General features: G+C 47.5%; 1 protein-coding gene and 1 long non-coding RNA gene across 2 annotated transcripts in view; one reads left to right on the forward strand and one right to left on the reverse strand.

Annotated features, from left to right (window-relative positions):
* Positions 1,441-21,433, reverse strand: part of LOC100515857 (C-C motif chemokine 3) — a 54,322-nt gene continuing 34,329 nt past the window's right edge. The window contains exons 4-5 of the mRNA XM_003131711.5: positions 2,301-2,412; positions 1,441-1,949 (exon numbers count right to left, since the gene is read on the reverse strand). Coding sequence (XP_003131759.3) covers positions 1,859-1,949; positions 2,301-2,412 — 203 coding nt within the window. The 3' untranslated portion in view covers positions 1,441-1,858. The remainder of the gene's footprint in view (positions 1,950-2,300; positions 2,413-21,433) is intronic.
* LOC110256046 lies at positions 7,154-12,360 on the forward strand. The gene is made up of 3 exons (XR_002337223.1): positions 7,154-10,696; positions 11,348-11,463; positions 11,699-12,360. It is a non-coding gene; the product is annotated as an uncharacterized LOC110256046 (long non-coding RNA).

Consider the following 21,433-nt stretch of genomic DNA (forward strand, 5'->3'; position numbering starts at 1 on the left):
AGATGTTGGAGACTGATTTCTTTTCGCATAAATCAATAAAGCCCACTAAGAAAGAGATGAGTTCACTTTGAAATTGGCTTCTCTGGTAGCAGAGAAGGAAAAGAAAAAAAAAAAAACATAGTTTGCTTAAGACAAGCCCTTTCTACTTGCTGCCTGAAAACCAAGCTGACTGAGAACCAGTCATCTAGAAAAGCAGAATCCTCCACTCTAAGCTAATGTTAGTGTGAGCAGAAATGGGAAGATGGGAGACTAGGAGGGACAAAAAGTTGGGGTCTGCGAACAGCCTGATTTGCCCCCTTCTCAGACCCCTCCTTTAAATATTTATCTTGTGCACAAAATGAACTATCATGTTCTGTGTGAAGATGCACACAGCCAGGGTGCAGTCAGAGGCAGGGACCTAATTACGGCGACCCCCAGGCTGTGGCGCTGCTTCATCAGCAGAGGGCAGCGTGGAGACAGAAGCCAGTGCAAAAAGATGATGGGAGCTCCCAGGCCCGCTGTGAGAGAGGAGTCCCAAAACCTGGTTCTAAAAGTAGCAGTAGCTGACTTTCTGCTAATGAACCATCCCGTGGAATTGACCCAAAACAGATCAGATGCCTTGAAAAATTGGAAGGGAGCTGTACTGCCTCTGAAACCCCAAGACCAGCCCCCAACAGCCTATGTCTAACCCTGAACATTCCCCAGAAAGCAGAGTGCAGAACAGAGAAGGTGACCGATGCTTTCAGTCAACTGGCAGGTAGGGCATCCTTGCTCAACTGCAGGCAGGTTTGGCTGGACTGTCTCTGATGTAAGCACTTAGCACAGCACTAATGTAAACACTTAGCATAGAACCCAGCACTCGGTAAGCCCTCCACAAGTGTTAGCCATCATTCCGAGGAAATCTTCACTTATAAAAATGAACTTGTGGGAGTTCCCATTGTGGCTCAGTGGTAACGAACCCAACTAGTATCCATGAGGATGCAGGTTCGATCCCTGGCCTCGCTCAGCGGGTTGAGGATCCAGCATTGCCATGAGCTGTGGTGTAGGGCGCAGACTTGGCTCGGATCCTGCATTGCTGTGGCTGTGGCGTAGGCTGGCGGCTGCAGCTCTGATTCAACCCCTAACCTATTCGGAACATCCATATGCCACAGGCGCGCGGACCTAAAAGGACGATAAATTAATAATAAAATGAACTTGTGTTCACAAACACACATCACCTGGGTAGTCATTTAAGCAGGACAATTTCCTAGATCATATCAATTTTGATTTGGTTATATAAAGTCACGTGTCAGTTTCAACCTTCCAGCCAAGTATTTCCAGGGAAATGTTGGTGTCCCTGTACTAGTACTTTTATCCCTTTCTCGTGGTTTCTGCCCCTTTTCATATTCCCTTCCTCTCCCCCCCCCCACCCCCCACCATATCCCTCTCAACCTGCGAAAAGAAAATCAATTGAGTCACAAGGAAGAGGCTGGTTTACCTTTTATGAGGAGCCTTGGATATGCTGAGTCATAGCACTGGGCGACACCATGCAATCAGTCTTTGTTGTTTGATTCATGTGACACAGTGTCCACCAAGAGAACGCTCATCACACCGATTGAGCCACAGAGTGAGAGTGAGGCGGGAGGGAGAGGAGGGAGGAGGGCAGGTGAGGCAGGTGGCATGGGGTGTCAGAGCAGATGGTGCTACCCCACACACGTCAACAGTGGAAATACATGGCAAAAGATACACTGAGGTGAAAGAGGGCCCCACAGTGCAGCAGGCGGAGGGCCAGGGGTGACCCACAGAAGAGGAGCCTTCCAGAGTCCCGATGTCATTGTCCTGCCCCCCTCTCTGCCCAGAGGTGTGACACCCACCCTCCCCTCCGCAGCTCCCGGGCCGCTCAGGCACTCAGCTTCAAGTCAATGATGTATTCCTGGACCCAGGCCTCCTCGGGGTTGGCACAGATCTGCCGGCCTTTTTTGGTTTGGAAGCTGTGGAGAAGGACAGAAGGATCACACACTGAGGAATCCAGCAGGGGGTCCTGGGCCCACCGTGGCCCCGCCACCCTCCTCTGCCCCAGACACCTCAGGGCCCGGCCCCATGCTCATGTCCTGTCCCCTTAACCTTGGACTTCAGAGACTTTTCTCATGTCTCCTATGGGGGTCCCCTTGGAAAGCCACTTCCTGCTGTCACTCCCCACCTCCCCTCCCTCTGCAGGCTCCAGCCCAGGTCAGAAAATAGGGCAGGGGCCTCTCCTGGTGTCCTGAGCTCTGAGGAGGTGCCGCACCCCAGGAGGTGCCTCACCCCAGGCCCCAGTCTCCTCCCCCAGGTCTGGTCCTTACATGATGCCAGGCTTGGAGCAGTAGCTGCTGGTCTTATAATAGTCCTGCACGAGTTTGCGCGGGATCCGCCGGGTAGTATAGGCGAGACAGCAATCGGGCGGGATGCTGACAACTGCAAGCAACAGGACAGACGGATCCTAAGTCCTTGCTCAGAAGAAGCAGCAAGTCAGCTGCCCACCCCGCCTCCCCTACCCTGGGTGGACCTGAAGGAGAAAGAGCTGCTTGGGGGGTGGGGGGAAGGCAGGTACAGAAGAAGCTGGCATTTCTTTTCTCCCTTGACATTGTCTTTCTGTATCTCTCGGTGTTTCTCAGGCTGTCTTGGCTTGGGGTCTCTAGGTTTCTCCATGGAGAATTTAGTTTTTTCAACAAACTCCTGCTTTTCTCTTCTCTCACCGGGGAGTTTCGTCTGTGCTCCTGAAGACAGTGAAGGCCACCGCCCCGGAAGCCAACTGCACAGATGCCGCCTCTTATCCAAATCCCATCGGGGCCTCCGTTTTCCCGGGAATCCCTAAGAGAGGACTCCCCACCACCACCACCCCACCCCACCCCCGCCCAAGTCTCTCCCAGAGTCAGAAAGTAGACCTGCTAAAAGCCCGGGGGCGTCTCCTCGGGAGACGGGGTCTGCAATCTCTCTGAGGTGCTCTACTTAGAGGGCTCAGGCTCAGGCCCCTGATATCATGGCCCAAGCCATGGCCAGAGAGTGGGGGACAGGGCCAAAGGGAGATGTGGGAGGAGAGGGCCTCGGTGGGGAGCAGGACAGCCAGGGCGGCCCCGGGACCTCCAGGATGCTGGGCAGCAGGGTGAGGGCCTGAGTGGTGGCCAAGTAGATTTAGGACTTGGGGACTCAAAGAAGCTGCAGCCTCCTGGGTCTAAACCATGTCCTCTCTCTGTACAGGCAGCCTTGAGGGCATTAGAAGATGGATATGTGGGGACATTTTTTTATCGCAGTGTTGGTATCGTGTTGTGAGTTGCAGAAGCCAGGAAAGCTTTGGGTGGCCACAAACGTTCAGGCCATTTGCAAGAATGGCCATGTTGCTTACTTGATGGGGAAACGGTTTCCACAGTGAGAGGAGGTGAGATGCTGGTGTGACCCTGTGACCACGTTAGGTGGTGCCTTCTCACATGAGTGGATCTGTAGGCCGAGCACCCCTCCCATGGAGCTGAACCTCGCAGCACCCACCCCAGCTGTTGCTGGCAGCATGGGTGTGATATAGTAGGTAACGCTGCGGAGTCTTGAGAAGCAAACTCCAAGCTAAAACCACACCTTGGATGGAGACAGCAGAACTGAGGGAGCTCCGTTAGAGAAGAGTCCAGGCTGAGGCTGGCCTTTCGGACTTTGGTTCATGCATCAAACATTCTACCTTATACCAGGACCATGCAAGCACCTGACAACCAGCATTTTTTTTTATTGCAATGTAAGGGCCTACCTGACATTAAACTTTTGATAGCTAAGGCATCTGTTGCAAAGATATCTATCTCAATAAACACATGGCCAGCTACACAACTAGATAAAGGGCCAGGCCACACCACCCATGAAGTTCCCCTTTTATTTACTTATTTATTTTCTTTTTAGGGCTGCACACAGGCATATGGAAGTCCCCAGGCTCAGGGTAAAATTGGACCTGCAGCTACCGGCCTATGCCACAGCCACAGCAACACCTGATCTGAGCCACATCTGGGACCTACACTGTAGCTTCCAGATCCTTAACCCACTGAGTGAGGCCAGGAATCAAACCTGCATCCTCGTGGATACTAGTCGGGTTCTTAACCCACTGAGCCACCATGGCAACTCTCAAAGTTCCCATTTTAGAAAGTCCTGGCTGACCTACGGCTACCTGACCCCTTGGGTGACCCCACTTTTCCCTTCCATGCTATAATTCCTGCTCTTATGTTTTAAATTCACCAATAAAGACAAACCCACAAAACCCTGGGCACCCCACCCTCCAATAAAAGCAGAACCCCGGGTCTGAGTGCTCTCTCTCTCTCTGTGTATGTGTGCAACCTTGTTGTGCGTCCCCAGGTTTGCTATCTACCCTCCAGAACCTATGAGTAACAAACTGACTTTTCTAAGTTCCCCATGGTTGTTGCTGAGGTGCCTCTTGCAGTCACAGTTTGAACCATAGGGCCGATGCAGCCACAACACTGGTTCAGGCAGGGAAATGTCTATGGGGCGCCCACAAGGAGTCTGGCCCGGGTGAGGCCCCCAGGCATTCCTAGCCAATAGCATCCCTATCACAGGCTGATACTGACACAAAATAACTGGCCCCTGGGTCACCTGGGCTAGCTGGATAGGAATGATGAGCCTTAAAATTCTGTTACTCTTTGAACAGCAAAGCTCTCTGAAAGGGATCTACCCTATGGATATAAAGACAAAGGTGAAGTCGCACGTGTAACAGTGTTCGGGGCAGCTTATTTGTAACAATTCGAAGATGACCTACAATTAAGTACACAATGGTATATTCCTGGAATAATAATTAGCCCTTGGAAACTGAGAAAGTAAAGAAATTTTAAAAGAAAGCCCTTGTTTCTCAAAAACTCTAAACCATTTGCTGTTTCCTTATTATAAAGTTAAGGTGGCATTTCCAGGTTTTTTCTGGCAGCTCAAAGATGTCACCAAGGATTCTCTTCTTAAAATGCCTTCCCTTCTCTCATCATTTTGTTGGCCTTTCTTCTTTGGGCTTGTTACCTCATGGTTATGAAGTGGCTGCTGCTGCTCAGGCATCACATCTTCATGAAAGGTCTTATCCATAGGCATAGGAAAGACTCTCATAGGGATAAAGAAAAAGCAATGTTGCTACTGTTTTCATCTTTTTTTTTTTTTAGGGCTACATCCATGGCATATGAAGGTTCCCAGACTAGGGGTCAAATCAGAGCGATATCTGCCAGCGTATGCCATGGCTACATCAAGGCCAGATCCCAGCCACATCCACAACCTACACTGCAGCTTGTGGCAACGCCGAATCCTTTAACCAACTGAGCGAGGCCAGGGATTGAACCCATATCCTCATGGATACTAGTGGGGTTCTTAACCCAGTGAGCCACAATGGGAAATCCACTGTTTTTAATTCAAAATTTTTTTTCGGTCTTTTTTTTTTTTTTTTTTTTTTTTTTTGTCTTTTTGTCTTTTAGGGTTGCACCTGAGGCATGTGGAGGTTCCCAGGCTAAGGGTCGAATCGCAGCTGTAGCCTCTAGCCTACATCACAGCCACAGCAATGCCAGATCTGAGCCACATCTGCAACCTACACCACACCTCTCGGCAACACCAGATCCTTAACCCACTGAGCAAGGCCAGGGATAGAACCCGCAACCTCGGGGTTCCTAGTCGGATTCGTTTCTGTTGTGCCACAACAGGAACTCCTTTTTTTGGTCTTTTTGGGGCTGCACCCATGGCATATGGAGGTTCCCAGTCTAGGGGTTGAATTGGAGCAGTAGCCATCAGCCTATACCACAGCAATGCCGGATCCTTAACCCACTGAACAAGGCCAGGGATCAAACCTACGTCCTTGTGGATGCTAGTCAGATTCATTTCTACTGAGCCATGACAGGAACTCCTCAAATTAATTTATTGACGTAATTTGTAGCATTAACTGTAGATGACCCTCAAAAGCAGTAAAAGCTAATTTTAAATATGCGTATAAAATACAAAAAAAAAAGAAAACATTTCATTTCTGAAAGCTGGGTAGGCAGCATGGCAAGTCTGAGTGGGAGGTATTCGTCCACCTTCTTCCTGTCTTATTGTGGATTCATGAATTCTGAATTCTGGATTCTGAGGAACAAACAGATAAAATTTCTCTCCTTAAAGGTAGGAAAAAGTCTATAACCCAGACCTAACCACTATGAACATTTTGGCTTCTTGTGCATTTTTTCCTAGGCCTGTGAGAGTTCTGTTTGCTTACTTGCTTTCTTACCTCTTTTTACTAAGTGTCTGAGAGGAGAAGGGGCATTGTTGTAGTCACGATATGGATGTGATTTTGTATTTTTCTTATTTATACTTAACATTAGAAGACTTTTCCAAATCATTCCAGTATCTCTTTTATTTTTATTTTTATTTATTTTTATTTATTTCTTTATTTTTATTTATTTATTTTTTTTGTCTTTTTGCTATTTCTTTAGGCCGCTCCCGCAGCGCATGGAGGTTCCCAGGCTAGGGGTCGAATTGGAGCTGTAGCCCCTGGCCTATGCCAGAGCCACAGCAATGCAGGATCTGAGCCGCGTCTGCAACCTACACCACAGCTCATGGCAACGCCGGATCGTTAACCCACTGAGCAAGGGCAGGGACCGAACCTGCAACCTCATGGTTCCCAGTCGGATTTGTTAACCACTGCGCCACGACGGGAACTCCTTTTTTTGTCTTTTTGCCTTTTCTAGGGCCACACCTGTGGCACATGGAGGTTCCCAGGCTAGGGGTCGAATCGGAGCTGTAGCTGCCAGCTTACACCAGAGCCACAGCAACGCAGGATCTGAGCCGCGTCTGCAACCTACACCACAGCTCATGGCAACGCTGGATCGTCAACACTGAGCAAGGGCAGGGATCAAACCCGCAACCTCATGGTTCCTAGTCAGATTCGTTAACCACTGCGCCACGACAGGAACTCCCTCTTTTATTTTTAAATTTTTATTTTCTTCTTTGTAGGCCCACACCGGCAGCATATGGAAGGTCCCAGGCTAGGGGTCAAAGTGGAGCTACAGCTGTCAGCCCATGCCACAGCCACATCAGATCTGAGCTGCATCTGTGAGCTACACCAACAACTTACAGCAACTCTAGATCCTTAACCCACTGAGGGAGGCCAGGGATGGAATCTGCATCCTCATAGACACTATGTCAGGTTCTTTTTTTTTTTTTTGCTAGTTAGGGCCACACCTGTGGCATATGGAAGTTCCCAGGCTAGGGGTCTAATCAGAGCTACAGCTGCTGGCCTATACCACAGCCACAGCAACGTGGGATCCGAGCCTTGTCTGCAACCTACACTACATCTCACAGCAACACCGGATCCTTAACCCACTGAGCAAGGCCAGGGATCAAACCCGCATCCTCATGCATACTAGTCAGGTTCGTTAACCGCCGAGCCACAGTGAGAACTCCCCCTTTAAGAGCTGCTTAATTCACTCAGCCGTGAGCCTAATGCATTAATATTATCATGCACTAATGGTTTCAATTTTTAATTGTTATAAACATACTGCACCAAACTTTCTCCATAAATGAGGTTTTTCCATAGGAGTTTTTTTTCCTTAGCTGAGGACTTTCTGGGTTAAAAAGTAAGGATATTTCAGGCTCCTGATCTATCTAGACACCCTATTCTAATGCATGTTCATTTCTCTACCCTATTGTTACAAAGAACGATGACATATTGTAGGGACTTGTGAATGTTTGATGGTTGAAACGGTGATTGAAAAGCTAGCCTCCTCTATCTGGCCATGTCTGTAGCCCAGGCTTTCCCAGTTCCATTCTGTCCATCTGGGTCTGGATCAAACATGGCTCAGGCTATTCAAGGCTCTGTGACATCATTAGATATGTCACGGTCAAAACACCTGTCAAGAACATTAGAAATGTCTCCTCTGAGGAAGGGGAACAGTCCAGAGATAGATCTGTTCTTGATAGAAAGAACCAGCTGAGCTTGATCCCCTGGTGACAACAACTCCTGGATTCTCTGCTTTGGGGTTAATCATTTCCTTAGAAGCAACATGATGTCATGGTGCTTTTCACCCAGGGTTGGGTTTTCAGTGTGACTGGTGTGCTCAGGGTGCTGTGGCTTCACCCACAGATGTCACGCTACTTGGTCAGAAGAGCTGTAGCCGAGCATCAGATCTGCTCTGTGGGAGGAGCTGTCAATCTGTAGATCTTTCCATGGACCTAGAGTTCTGACACTAACATCATCTCGCCTCCTGTCAAAACGTTTCCACCCAAATCAGCCCCAACAAGTGAGCAATTGAGCTCTTCGTGGATGCCCTGAACGTGAGTGACCACATGGACCCCAGCAGGTGCTCATACTGTGACACCATGCAACAACATCCTTTCTGGCCATTCCTGGCTTCCAGCTCTTCATGCTCCAGAGGGGCCCTGAAATGGACAAGGATGTGGTTGGGACCCCAGAAGGATGTAGGCAGCAGCAAGCACCTAGTCTTATCTAGCCTTTCCCCTCTGCTTGTCCATCTCTGATGAGTTCCCCGTGGCTGCCCCTGTTGACCATCTTCCCACCACAGCCCTCAGCCCACAAGTCTTGTCTTATTGCAAGACTCTCAACCCTCATCCTTTTCTCCTTTCAGCATTGTTTCCCAATGTTCTGGACGGACGTGTAAGCCATATCATATAGCCCTGTGGTTGAGATTGCCTACATGGAAGCAAAAAACTTCACAGATGGTTTCAAAACGTTCTTTTTGTGTGTGCAATTTTTATATATTATTATTCTTTTCTTTATAGGGCCGCACCTGGAGCATATGGAAGCTCCTGGGACTAGGAATTGAATTGCAGCTGCAGCCACAGCCACAACAATGCAGGATCTGAGCTGTACCTGCAACCTACGCCACAGCTTTCGACAATGCCAGATCCTTAACCCATTGAGCGAGGCCAGGATCGAACCCACATCCTCACAGACACTATGCCGGTTCTTAACCTACTGAGCCACAACAGGAACTCCTCACAATGCTCTGAGCTATTTCCCAAGACATTCTATCTATCCTAGTGTCAGGATCTCTGAGGCAGAAGAGGACTAGGACCTATTTTCAGTTAGGTAAATTGAGATCTAATGCAATCATTAGCAAGATGCACATGTCAGGTCCAGATGGCTCCTAGGTTGAGCCAATGGCAGATGCCCTCAGTTCTCCCAAGGAGCCCCACCCTTTGGGTGCTGTCCAGAAGGTGGTGTCTTGCTGGGAAATGTCTCTGTGGACCAGAGCAAGTTCCCCGAAAAGAGAGGCACCAAAGGGTCACTCTTCCAATAGCTACATTTCCTTAAGATGGAGCTAGGGACTGAGAACATGACAGAGGCAGAAATTCAAAACACAAATTCCAGGTACAGAAGAAACGCTCGTTCCCTTGGTTGTCTTGTGCCCTACCCTGTAGTCCGGAGCACTGACAGCTCCATCAATTTCTTGCTGGCCCCTTCCCAGGGTGAAAAAGATTGACATAGCGTTTCTTGGGTCCTGGATTGTCACTTCCTCATGGTGAAGGCAGATACCTCACTGCCCACTGCTTCTCTTCTTTCTCTCCAGATCCGGCACAGATTTGCTGGTGATCATGGTGAGATGCACAGGCAGTGGTGCCACTCTGATGTAATGTCAGTATCACTCCCTCTTTCTTAGAGACAGGTGGGGCTCGAGGAGAAGCGACAATCCAGGGAACATGGGGCGAGGAGCAGATAGGCACAGGTAGTCAGTTTATTTTTTATGTTTTTCCTCTTCTTGGGATTCCTTTTTGCATCTTCCTTGTTAATATTTAATATTAAAAATGAAGGGTTTTCATGCATCCTCTTGTTTAAGAAGATGGCCATAAGCTCTTAAACATTAGCCATTATGTCCATTGGTGGACTGACTTTATCATTTCAACCCTGTAAAGTATGTAGTGTGGTGTTAATTATTCACTCACAGATAAGCTGCACCAAACAACACCATCCTTAACATCTTCCCCATTTTTGAGTTCATTTCCATGGGGTAGAATCTGAGAAGCAGAATTACTAGTTCAAAGTGTATGGTCATTTTTAAGGTTACGGACCCTCATCCAGCATTAAATCCAGACTTCACTGTAGGTCTATGATGGGTATTTGACAAATTGACCAATGACCTGAAATCTAATCCTTACTTTCACCATTCTTATACCTCCAAGCTTTCCAATTCCATACTTTCCATCTAGGGTGTGGTTAAGACTTTGTGGTGTTTTTACACATGTCACATTGATACACTTGGGGCCATTGTGGGCGTCCCTCAGAGCATTCTGCTCTACAGAAAAAAGCTGTGCCCACTCACTTCAGGGACACATCTGTCATGTGGAGCAGAAAAAGCTAAGCACTATCCCTGGTCCCCCATCTGGAGAAACAACTTCCTCGTAAGCACCCAAGTAAATTGGCAATTGAATTGCTCTGTGCATTGGCATTGCTCTGTGCGCGCGGAGCCTCTGTGATAACCCTACGCAACCCTGGGTTGTAGAACTCATATGACAGCACTGCACTTAAAATTCCTCCCTTAGCCACCTCCGGTTTTCATGTTCCTGCAGCCCAGGGCCGTCTATAAAAAGGAGTGAAGATAGATAGCTCAGATGCCAGAAGGAGGCTGGCAGGAGTCAGTTCCCAAGCCCCACCGCAGCTCTGCCCACGCCCTTCTGCCTGCCTGTCGAGCATCAGGAAGGTCCTCGTAGCTACGTCTCTGCCTCCTCTGCACCACAGCCCTCTGCTCCTCTGCCCAAGGTGAGTCTGTTGTCCACCCTCCTTTAACAGTTGCTGCCCACACCCTGGTCCAAAGTCTGGTCCAAGTGCTATGGCTTCAGAACCCTCATGTGACATGAAAGAACCTTGAATGGAGTTTCCAAAACCACACAGTTGGTTTCTTCAAGAAAGTACAAAGGGAATCTATTGATTGGGGCTGCAGGATGGAATTAGCAGTAGGTTTTAAGCTACTTTCTAGAGGAGAATATTGAAGTCTAATGTATTTGCTTTTCAGTTTGGGGTAGGAGCTAGGTCCATGTAGATCCTATTGGTGGTGGTAAGTTTCAGAATCACTCCAGCAACTCCCAAGCAGTGTGAAACTCATCCCTGCTTTCACGTCGATCTCTTGTGATTTAACTGATCAGAAAAAATTTCCTCCAAGAGAGTTAGGGGAAGGAAGTAGAGTCTGGAGTTTAGTTCCCTGTAGAGTCAGAGAGAGACCAATACAGAAGGACCAGACCAAAGACGAGACTGGGGAAACTAATGAGAATAAACAAATGAAAGAATCGAATTATGTCCAGTTTCCTTTCCCCTAAGCCTCAACTCTGAGCCATGCTGTCTCTCTTCACTTCTCCCTGACCCTCTGGGGCTTGACCATGCACCTGAGTAACAGCCATCCTCGTTCCCCCACAGAAAAGATTCATGCACTCCCCAAACTGCTGCTTCACCTACACCTCCCGGAAGATCCCCTACCGATATGCGGTCGCCTTTTTTAAGACCAGCGGCCAGTGCCCCACACCAGCTATCATGTAAGTGTGTCAGTCCTTCTGCTCAGGCCTGGGGACCCCCCAGGATGTGGAGGCTGGGATGTGTCCACAGGAGTCAGGGCAGAGCACAGGGAGCAGACCACCAGTGCACTGGCTTGTGGATAAGGAGCTGTCCTGGGAAGGTGCCCAGCCCTCGGGGTGGGGGTGGGGGGTTGCGGGTGCAGGACACAGAGGGAGGTCACTGGGCTGTTTCCTGATTTGGAATGGGGCTTTCAAGGGGCCAGGGAGGACATGGCCAGAAGCAGAGGGGAGCGAGGAGAACAAGAGACAGCAGAGAGGCAGCGGCCTGAGGTTACCTCCATCAACCCCGTAACAACGAAGGTCAAGAGGCCACAGGAGGTTAAGAACGTCCTTACTTAATCTCTATACAATCCTCTGCCCTCTCCACAGCTTACTCAGCAGAAAGGGCCTGCATGTCTGTGCCAATCCCACCCACATCTTCTCCAGGTCCCTGATTTACTCAGGGACCTGGAGAAGAACCCTTGAGTGGTCCAGAAGGAAGCTGTCAAAGCTGTGGGTACACCAGGCAGCAGGGACCTGAACCAGGGGACCGTCCCTGCAACCCCAGAAGTTCCCTCTCCCTTCCACTAACCAAGTGTGGAAAACTTTCTTTAGTTAAGCTGTTTAAATACTGTAGGTCATGTTATTCGTTTGATGCTATCTCCAAGAAATCACCTGACATACCCTTACTCCCAAGCCCTTTCCCAGTTGACCATATAAGGGGTGACTCATGGTTAGGATGATGGCAAATGATGGTACTCCTGTCTCTGGGTAGACACTGGACCAAATCTATCCACAGATGCTTACTGAGTTTTGAAGAGCCCTTTACTCTGCTAAAAATGTCAGAATAATAAAGATTCTTGTTGTTTTTTAAGTAAATCTTGGACATTTGGTTTTTCTTTTATTTCCCCCAACAAATCAGTTTCATCGGTTGAAAGGAATAAGAGGGAAGGGTTGGAGACATGTGAGCAGGAAGAGAGGGCAAGAGAAAGAGGTCATTTTAACCATATCAGACTTTATCGTGGAGGAACTATTCTTCATAGGCTTCAAAAGAAGCAAAGTACCAAAAAAAAAAAATGCAAATTTATATGCACCAGGGAAACACACCAAAGCAAAGCCTCCAATCATGCATGTTTGTGGCTTTTCATAAATTCAGCTTTTCCTAAGAATAAAGACTAACAGTGTCTAAGGATGTACTATGAACCACAGCCTGTGCTCAGGGATTTACATGCATTGTCTAGTCTTCAAAATATCCTACGTTGTATATGCTCTGAGTCTCTCTCTTTGACATAAGAGAAAACAGTTTCAGTAAGCTTGTCCAGGGTCACACAGCTAGTAATGCTGTGGTCAAATCTGCAGAACAAAGCAAGACCCACACTCCTTCCCTTTTTCTTTTTACGGCCATACCTGTGGACTATGGAAATGGTGCAGAATTGTGATTGTGATTTTGTTAAATCCTTATTTTTAAGTACATAGACTGAAATAGTGCAGTAGGCAGAATAATGACCCCCACCCCACCCTCACCCCCAAAGAGGCCCACATCCTAATATCTGGAACCTATGAATAGGTTACATTACACAACAAAGAGAAATCAAGACTGCTGTCAACTGACTCCAAGATGGGGAGATTATCCTAGATTATCTGTGTGGGCCCAAGATAATCACAAGGGTCCTTATAAGGGAGACAGGAGTGTCAGTGTCTGGGTGACACCATGTGAGAAAGAGGGGACCAGCCATCCCTGGCTAAAGACAAGGAATGCCAGCAGCCTCTAGAAGCCAAAAAAAGGACAAGAAAATGGATTTTCCCTTAAAGCCTCCAAAAAGGAATAGGCAGCCCTGCAGATACCTTGATTTTAACCCAGTGAGACTCATTTCAGATAGCCAGTCTCCAGAACTGTGAGAGAATAAATGTACGTTGAGTTTATTTTTTTGTTTTCTTGGAGTTTTTTTTTTTTTTTTTTTCTGTTTAGGACCATACCCTTGGCATATGGAGGTTCTCAGGCTAGGGGTCAAATTGGAGCTGCAGCTGCCGGCCTATGCCACAGGCACAGCAATGCTAGATCCAAGCCACATCTGCAACCCATATGACAGCTCACAGCAACACCAGATCCTTAACCCACTGAGCAAGACCATGGATGGAACCCACATCCTCATGGATACTAGTCAGATTCGTAACCCACTGAGCCACAACGGGAACTCCTAGACGTATGTTAAAATAAGCCACTGCGTTCGGGGTAATTCGTTACAGCAGCAATAAGAAGCTAATACAAATATTTATAGGAAAAGAAAAAAAAAAACTGTGGTGGTTTTAAAACATGGCCATAATCTTCTGACAGTCCTCTCGTGAAGAGGTGGGGTCTAGGTCCCCTCTCCTTGAATCTGGAGAGGCTGTGACTGCTCTGAGCAATAGATTATTGTGAAAGAGATGTGAGGGGACTTCTGAGGTTAGGTCATCACAAGTCATGCAGCTCCCACCTTATTCACCGGAAATACTCATCTTTGTGCCCTCAGACCGCCCTCTGGAAGGGGCACATGCACACAGCTCCAGCTGACAGTCCCAACCGAGGCCTCAGACATGGGACCAAGGAAGCCATCTTGGTGCATTTTCCAGCCCAGGTAGCGAGGGTTGTTTTTGAACTGGACTGCTAATTTTATCACATCATCATTCATATCACATCTGTGTGGTCGGGTCAGTTGTGAAAAAGCATCAGCATCTTCTGCTCTCTGGGAGAGAAAGAGCCTACAGGGCGTACACACATCTGTCCTTGCTAGCAGGCCTGTTGCAAGACCCAGCTCCTGGCTGCCCACAATCCAGTGAAATCATTTCTTCAGAAGGACCTCAAAGAATAATTTCATCAGAAGTGTCGCCAACCAATGGAGAAATTGAGCTGTTCTTACAGATACCCCAAACCCCTCTGTTAACCAAAGGGTGTGAACAACCGGGGTTACCCAACTCATGGCATAACACCAACACTATGATTAAAATGTTCCCTCCCAGCCACCCCCGCTTTCTATCTTCTAATGCCATGGGCTCTCTATGAAGAGAAATGGTAATGGCTTGAAGCCAAGAAAGAGGTCTCTCTTTCAGAAAGGTCCAGGCTAAATGGTTCAGAGAAAAAGAGCATGGATAATTGAGGCCACATTCATGAATACACGGCAAGAGGCTTAGTCTGGGTCGATGAATTTCCCATTAGGTCAGGTAAGTCTAGATTCATGTCAGGTGTTCCCCAAAGTAATCAGCTTTCAAAAAACAAAACAAAACAAAACAAAAAGGCTAGACTAGAGAAGCAATGAGATCCTACTGTAGAGCAGAGGAAACTATATCCAAACTCTTGGGACAGAACATGACGGAAGGTGATATGAGAAAAAGAATGTCACTTGCTGTACAGCAGAAATTGGCACAACCCTGAAAGCAACCATTCTTTCATTTAAAAAAAAATAATAATAAATTATTTGTTAAAAAGGAATAGGAAAGAAGACAGGTGCCGTGAACTTGAGAGAGGTTAGTCCCCTCTAGCATGGACAGGAGTCTACACCTACGCAATCCTTTGTATTTATTTATTTAGGTTGCACCTGCAGCATGTGGAAGTTCCTGGGCCAGGGATTGAACCCCGTGCCACAGCTGCGACTTGCACCACAGCTGTGGCAATGCCAGGTCCTTAACCCCCTGTACCACAGGGAAATGTCCTACCTATGCAATTCTTGCTAAGAAACCCTTTGTTGGCATTTTCAAAAGGAAGTGTCCACTGCAAGTCAGCATGGGTGCGGCTACGGGGAGTGAGGCTTGGTCAACTCCACTTCCTTCTCTGGCAGATTCCTCGGACATCTGAGGAATGGTGGGCTGGAAAGAGCTGTAGACAAAGGTTCTGACCTCCAGTATTTAATCCAAGTACTCTGGAATCAGCTGGGAAAACGGTAAAATTCAGGAAACTAATGTACAGTCTACTGTGGGCCAGCACATTGTCATACGCGCCAATGCAAAAACAAAAACAATTTAACCAAAAAAAAAAAAAAAAAATCCCTTGGAGCCTTGATCTTTCCCAATTACCCCCAACCCCAACCCCAGTCCTTTCTTTTTTGGTTTTTTTTGTTTTGTTTTGTTTCATAGCCCTTTCTTTTTTGAATAGGGAGGTAGAGTCAGTGAGGCAAGAATAAAGCTTTGAGAGAAGGGTGCATGTTGCTTAGAAAGCCTGGAAGGCAGATGACTCAGTGTCACCATGAACTTAGATTCGAGGAGGCCAGGAATGAGCATAGGGACCCAAACGGTGGTATGACTCAGCTTCTTCCATCCTGCTGCCGCTGTGTGTTCCCCACATCCGATATTCTGCTAACCAAGGAGCAAAAGCCATTGTCTGCCACCTGTCTGGTCCTGTGCACACCCAGTAACCCCCGGTCAGCAGGAGAAAGGCAGCCATCAGAAGTACTCACTACCGTGCCTCTCCAGCTCCGGAACTTACAAAACTGATGCAAGGCACCGCTCCCCACCTAGGCTCTTATTTGTCGGGAGAAATCAGGTAGCTCAGACCCTCTCCATCCACCTGCAGGAGGGAGACTGAAGTGTCAGGGGAGGAATCCATGGTCTTCCCTTCCTTGCTTCCCCTTAAAGCAGCGGACAAGTGCCCCGTTCCACTCACCCACCTCCTTGCCAGGATACAGCTAGCCAGGGCCCCAGAGGATAAGCCACGCAGGCCAGCTTTGTCACTGCCTGCAGGGCCCACATGGATGAAAGGGGATGAAAGCTATTGGGGGACCAGCCCCATAGGACTGGGACCATGAACCTGACCTCCCTTCTCTCCGGTCACATGCTCTTCCACCTATTCCTCAAACACGCCTACATCATTCCACCTCCAGCCTTTGTCCTTGTTGTTCCCTCTCCCAGGACACACCTCCCCTGATCTTTGCAAGCCTGGCTCCTCCTCAATAAGCTGGTCCCGGCTGCAAGAAGAGCCCCTCTGAAGAGGCCCCCCTGACTGGCATAATGATTAAGCCAACTCCACTCAACTGTCAGGCTCTGCCATGTCACCAAGGTTGATTTTCTTCCTAGCTTGTAATTCTACCTCCTACTAACCTTGGTTGTCTGCCTTCCCCCCTACGATTTGAGCACCTAAACAGCAGAAGCCTTGCTTTTCTTGTCTGCCTCTGTATCCCCAGGGCCTAGCAGGTGCCTGGCATCCATCTACTGAATGCACGAACAGCAGCTCTAAGGAAGGTCTCCATGAGAACACAACAAGGAAGATTTCACTCAGATTGTTTATGTCACATACTCCTTTCAGGAACCATGCGAAGCTCTAAAAGCTTAATGAAATGACTCCGAAGTTCCCATAGCTTGTTAAGTAGTGGACTCTACGACTAAAAACAATGTCTCTGACTATATCAAAAGTTCCTGCTCTTTCCATGAGAACAGGGGGTTACATTTTTCTTTTTAGTAGGAGAACTTTTTTTCTTTTTGAGGGCCGCACCTGCAGCATATGGAAGTTCCCAGGCTAGGGGTCAAATCAGAGCTGTAGCTGCTGGCCTAGGCCACAGGCACAGAAATGCCAGATCCAAGCCATGTCTGCAACCTACACTGCAGCTAGAGGCAACACAGGATCCTTAATCCACTGAGCAATGCCAGGGATTGAACCTGCCTCCTTACAGACACTAGGTCAAGTTCTTAACCCACTGAGCCACAATGGGAACTCCAAGGAGAACATTTTCTTGACAGACAAACTGGAACCCCATTATAGAAAACTAATTTTTTTTTTTTTTTGTCTTTTTGTCTGTTGTTGTTGTTGATGTTGTTGTTGCTGTTGTTGCTATTTCTTGGGCCGCTCCCGCGGCATATGGAGGTTCCCAGGCTAGGGGTCCAATCGGAGCTGTAGCCACCGGACTACGCCAGAGCCACAGCAACGCGGGATCCGAGCCGAGTCTGCAACCTACACCACAGCTCACGGCAACGCCGGATCGTTAACCCACTGAGCAAGGGCAGGGATCGAACCCGCAACCTCATGGTTCCTAGTCAGATTCGTTAACCACTGCGCCACGACGGGAACTCCAGAAAACTAATTTTTTAAAAAAAATCCACAGGTGCTTAAAACCACAATGAGGTATTACCTTGTACCGTAAATAGAGCTACTCTACAAGTTACAGAAAATAGCAAATGGTGGTGAGGCTGTGGAGATATTGGAACACTTGTGCACTGTGATGGGAATATAAAATGGTACAATGGCTGTGGGAAACAATGTGGCAGTTCCTACAAAAATTAAAAAAGGATTTACCCTATGACTCAGCAATCCCTTGTCTGGGTACATATGCAGACTTTGAAAACAGGGTCTTACAGAGGTATTTGCAATACTTATTTACAATAGCTAAAATGCAAGAGCAGCCCAGGGGTCCATGAACAGATGGACAAGTAAGCAAAATGTTGTATATCCATACAATGGAATGTTCAGCTTTAAAAAAGGAAGGAAATTGTGATGTATGCTATCAAAATGGATGAACCTTGAAGTGAAGTGAAATCAGCCAGTCACCAAAAGAAACTGTATGATTCCACCGACACCCGAGATACCCAGAGGAGTCAAATTCATAAAGACAGAAAGCCAATGGCGGAGACTGCCAATGGCTGGGGGGAGGAGAGGGAGCTATTGTTTAATGGGATGGTGTTTCAGTTCCGCAGGATCCATCAGTTCTGCGGATGGATGGTGGCGATGGTTTCACAGTGTGGGAATGGACTTGACACCACTGAACTGCACCCTTGGCAATGTCTACGGTGGCAAATGTTCTATGCATTTTACCCCAATGAAAAGAAATTGAAGAAACACTCGGGTGCCCACTCTGAACTTGGTGGGAACAGAGGTGGGAGACGTCCCCTCTGCCTGACATGCCAGCAGGGTGACCCACTCACCCCTGCGTTAGCACCAAAAGTCACACATCCCAGGAACCCCCTTAGTCTCAGGATGGTGACTCATCCGACTTCTCAGTCACGAAACCATTGCGGCGTCCTGTGCAGGAACCCTGCAGCACCAACTTGAGGGTGACAAGCTACAACTGGCTTCTATGGAATCCACTGCCCAGCTTCTGGCTCCCCAGCTCAGCCCAGAAGAAGCCTATCCCTCAGCCCCACTCCTGGAGGCAGTCTTGGCTGAGCAGAGAGCCTTGCTTCTTCCTGATAAGGTGGCAAACATACATATAACCAAAACATACATATAACTGAATCACTTTGCTGTATACTGGAAACTAACAACATCATAAATCAAATATACTTCAATAAAAAAAAAAAAAGAGGAGTTCCCACCATGGGTCAGTGGTAAAGAACCCGACTAGTATTCATGAGGATGCAGGTTTGATCCCTGGCCCTGCTCAGTGGGTTAAGTACCTGGTTAAGCTGTGCTATAGGTTGCAGATGAGGCTCAGATCTGGCATTGCTGTAGCTCCACCTTGACCCCTAGCTGGGGAACTTCCACATGCTACAGGTACAGCCCTAAAAAAAGAAAGAAAGAAAGAAAAAGTCCTCACGATGCCCACAACATTTTACATGATCTGCCCACCGGCCTCCAATTCCAACTGACCTTATCTCCTATTTTCTCCCTAGCTTCCTCCATTCAAGTTCACTGCCTTCCCTATTGTTCCCCAAACACAACAGGTAGGATCCAGCCACAGGGTCTTATGTCCGTTTCCTCTGCTGGTATATTCTTCCCCCAGATCTAGTCAGCTTCCTACAGCTTCCTCTGCTCAAATGCCACCTTATCAGGAAAGGCTTCCTTTAAACATCCTCTATTATTTAGCCCCTCCCTCTCCCCACAATTCCTGATCTTCCCTTTTCTCTTTTAACTCCATGGCGTTTATCAACTTGTCCTATATATTTACTTGTTTATGTTTACCTGTCTCCTTGCAATTAGAGTGTACGCTACACGAGGGTAGAGAGTTTTTGATATTTATTCACTGCTTCACCTTCAGTGCTTAAAGAAGTATCTGGGAACAGAGTAGGTACTAGAAACTATTGGATGGAGGGATAGAGGGATGGAGGGAGGGAGGGAGGGAGGGGTGGATGGAGGGAAGGATCGATGGATGGGGTCTCATGGGTTCAGAAACAAGCCTAAAGAGAAGAGGGCAGCCAGGAGAGATTAACTGTAACAAATTTGTTTTGAAGCGCACTTCTTCCCAGCTGGGGAAGAGCCCCACTCCAGTCCAAGCTGTCACCTGTATGACATTGTGATGTGCCTTGGAAATGGACAAAGGTTTGGCAGGTACACAGGATCCAATCAGACATGGGGAATGGTGCCCAAACAGTCAGGAAGACCATGAAATTCACGATTCAATTATGGGGGAAGAAATTACTGAAGAAAGTCAGCTGTCACCTTAGTAGGAGATGCAAAACTCCACCCACACAGATCAGAGAGAAGAATCACAGAAAGCGCTAAAGGACTGGTGGACTGGCATTAACGGGTCTTCAGTGGCAGAGAGGAAGGTAATAAGTGTCCGGAAATAACTAAAGACAGGGAAAAAAATCTAGACTAGCCGAGGAATGGCTGCTACAGCCTCCATGAGGGTGCTGGCTTCTGTCTACACATGTCAAGCAGAAGCAGCACTGAAGGGTCTAATAAGAACCTAGACAACACCAACCCTTTTTAAAAGATAAGAATTCCAAAGCCTCCTGTTGTCATTTTGACTATAAAAATAGAGCTCCATGTACCCAGTCGTAATGGACAGGATCACACTTGACACGCACAAGCCTGGGTCTCAGTCCCTATCGGCCAATAAGCAGCCCCCAGTGCTGGGATGGTGGTCTGGTGGAAACCATACAGAATTGGCCCAGTGATCTCAAATTGCTTAAGATAATAATAACACTGAGCTCTAGTGGGAAAGCCTCAAAAAGCTTACAACTAAACATAGAAAGATGTAAATCAGGCCCAGAATATTAATATTCACATGCAGAGATTAGTTAAAAGTTTATAATGGCTGGAATCATCTACATAGTTTGGAATTTAGAGCATTTATATATATACTTTTTTTTTTTTTTTTGGTCTTTTGTCTTTCTTTAGAGCCTCACCTGCAGCATATGGAGGCTCCCAGGCTCGCAGTCTAACTGGAACTACAGCGGCCGGTCTACGCCACAGCCACGGCAACGCCAGATCTGAGCCACATCTGCAACCTACACCACAGCTCATGGCAATGCTGGATCCTTAACCCGCTGAGTGAGGCCAGGGATCGAACCCGCAACCTCATGGTTCCTAGTCGGATTCGTTCCCACTGTGCCACGATGGGAACTCCATTTATAGTATATTTTTAAATGGCCTACTAGGGTATGTAATAGATGATTCTCGTGATTCTAATATAGAATGTGTGATTAAATAATTTATTTTGTACTTGTGGTTTTGAACTGGATGATAAGAGAATTTTGCTAATAGAGAGTACTGGAATGTTTAACACAACTTGATTTTTCTATGTTCATAATTTGTTAAAATACGGGAGTGAAGTACTTTGGAAGATTTTGAGTGTTAGACTGGGCAAGGAGAGTACTTTTTAAAAGTCAATGCAGTAGTTCCTGTCTGGGAGCATCGGAAATGAATCTGACTAGCAACATGACGTTGCATGTTCATTCCCTGGCCTCTCTCAGTGGGTTAAGGATCTAGTATTGCCGTGAGCTCTGGTGTAGGTTGCAGACACGGCTCAGGTCTGGCATTGCTGTGGCTCTGGTGTAGGTCGGCAGCAACAGCTCTGATTAGACCCGTAGCCTGGGAACCTCATATGCCACAGGTGCATCCCTAAAAAGACAAAAGTCAAAAGACAGAAAAAAAAAAAAAGTCAACATATTAAATTAATTAAAGCAGCTTGAAACATACAAAATCAATAAAGTTTTAAACAGAACTGGTTGTGTAAGGCCCATCTATTCTATTTGATTAAACATTAATCAAAGACCTCTTGGAGTTTGCATTGTAGCTCAGTGGTTAACGAACCTAACTAGTATCCATGAG

The sequence above is a fragment of the Sus scrofa genome, chromosome 12 (assembly GCF_000003025.6).
Source record: "Sus scrofa isolate TJ Tabasco breed Duroc chromosome 12, Sscrofa11.1, whole genome shotgun sequence".
NCBI classification, from domain to species: domain Eukaryota; kingdom Metazoa; phylum Chordata; class Mammalia; order Artiodactyla; family Suidae; genus Sus; species Sus scrofa.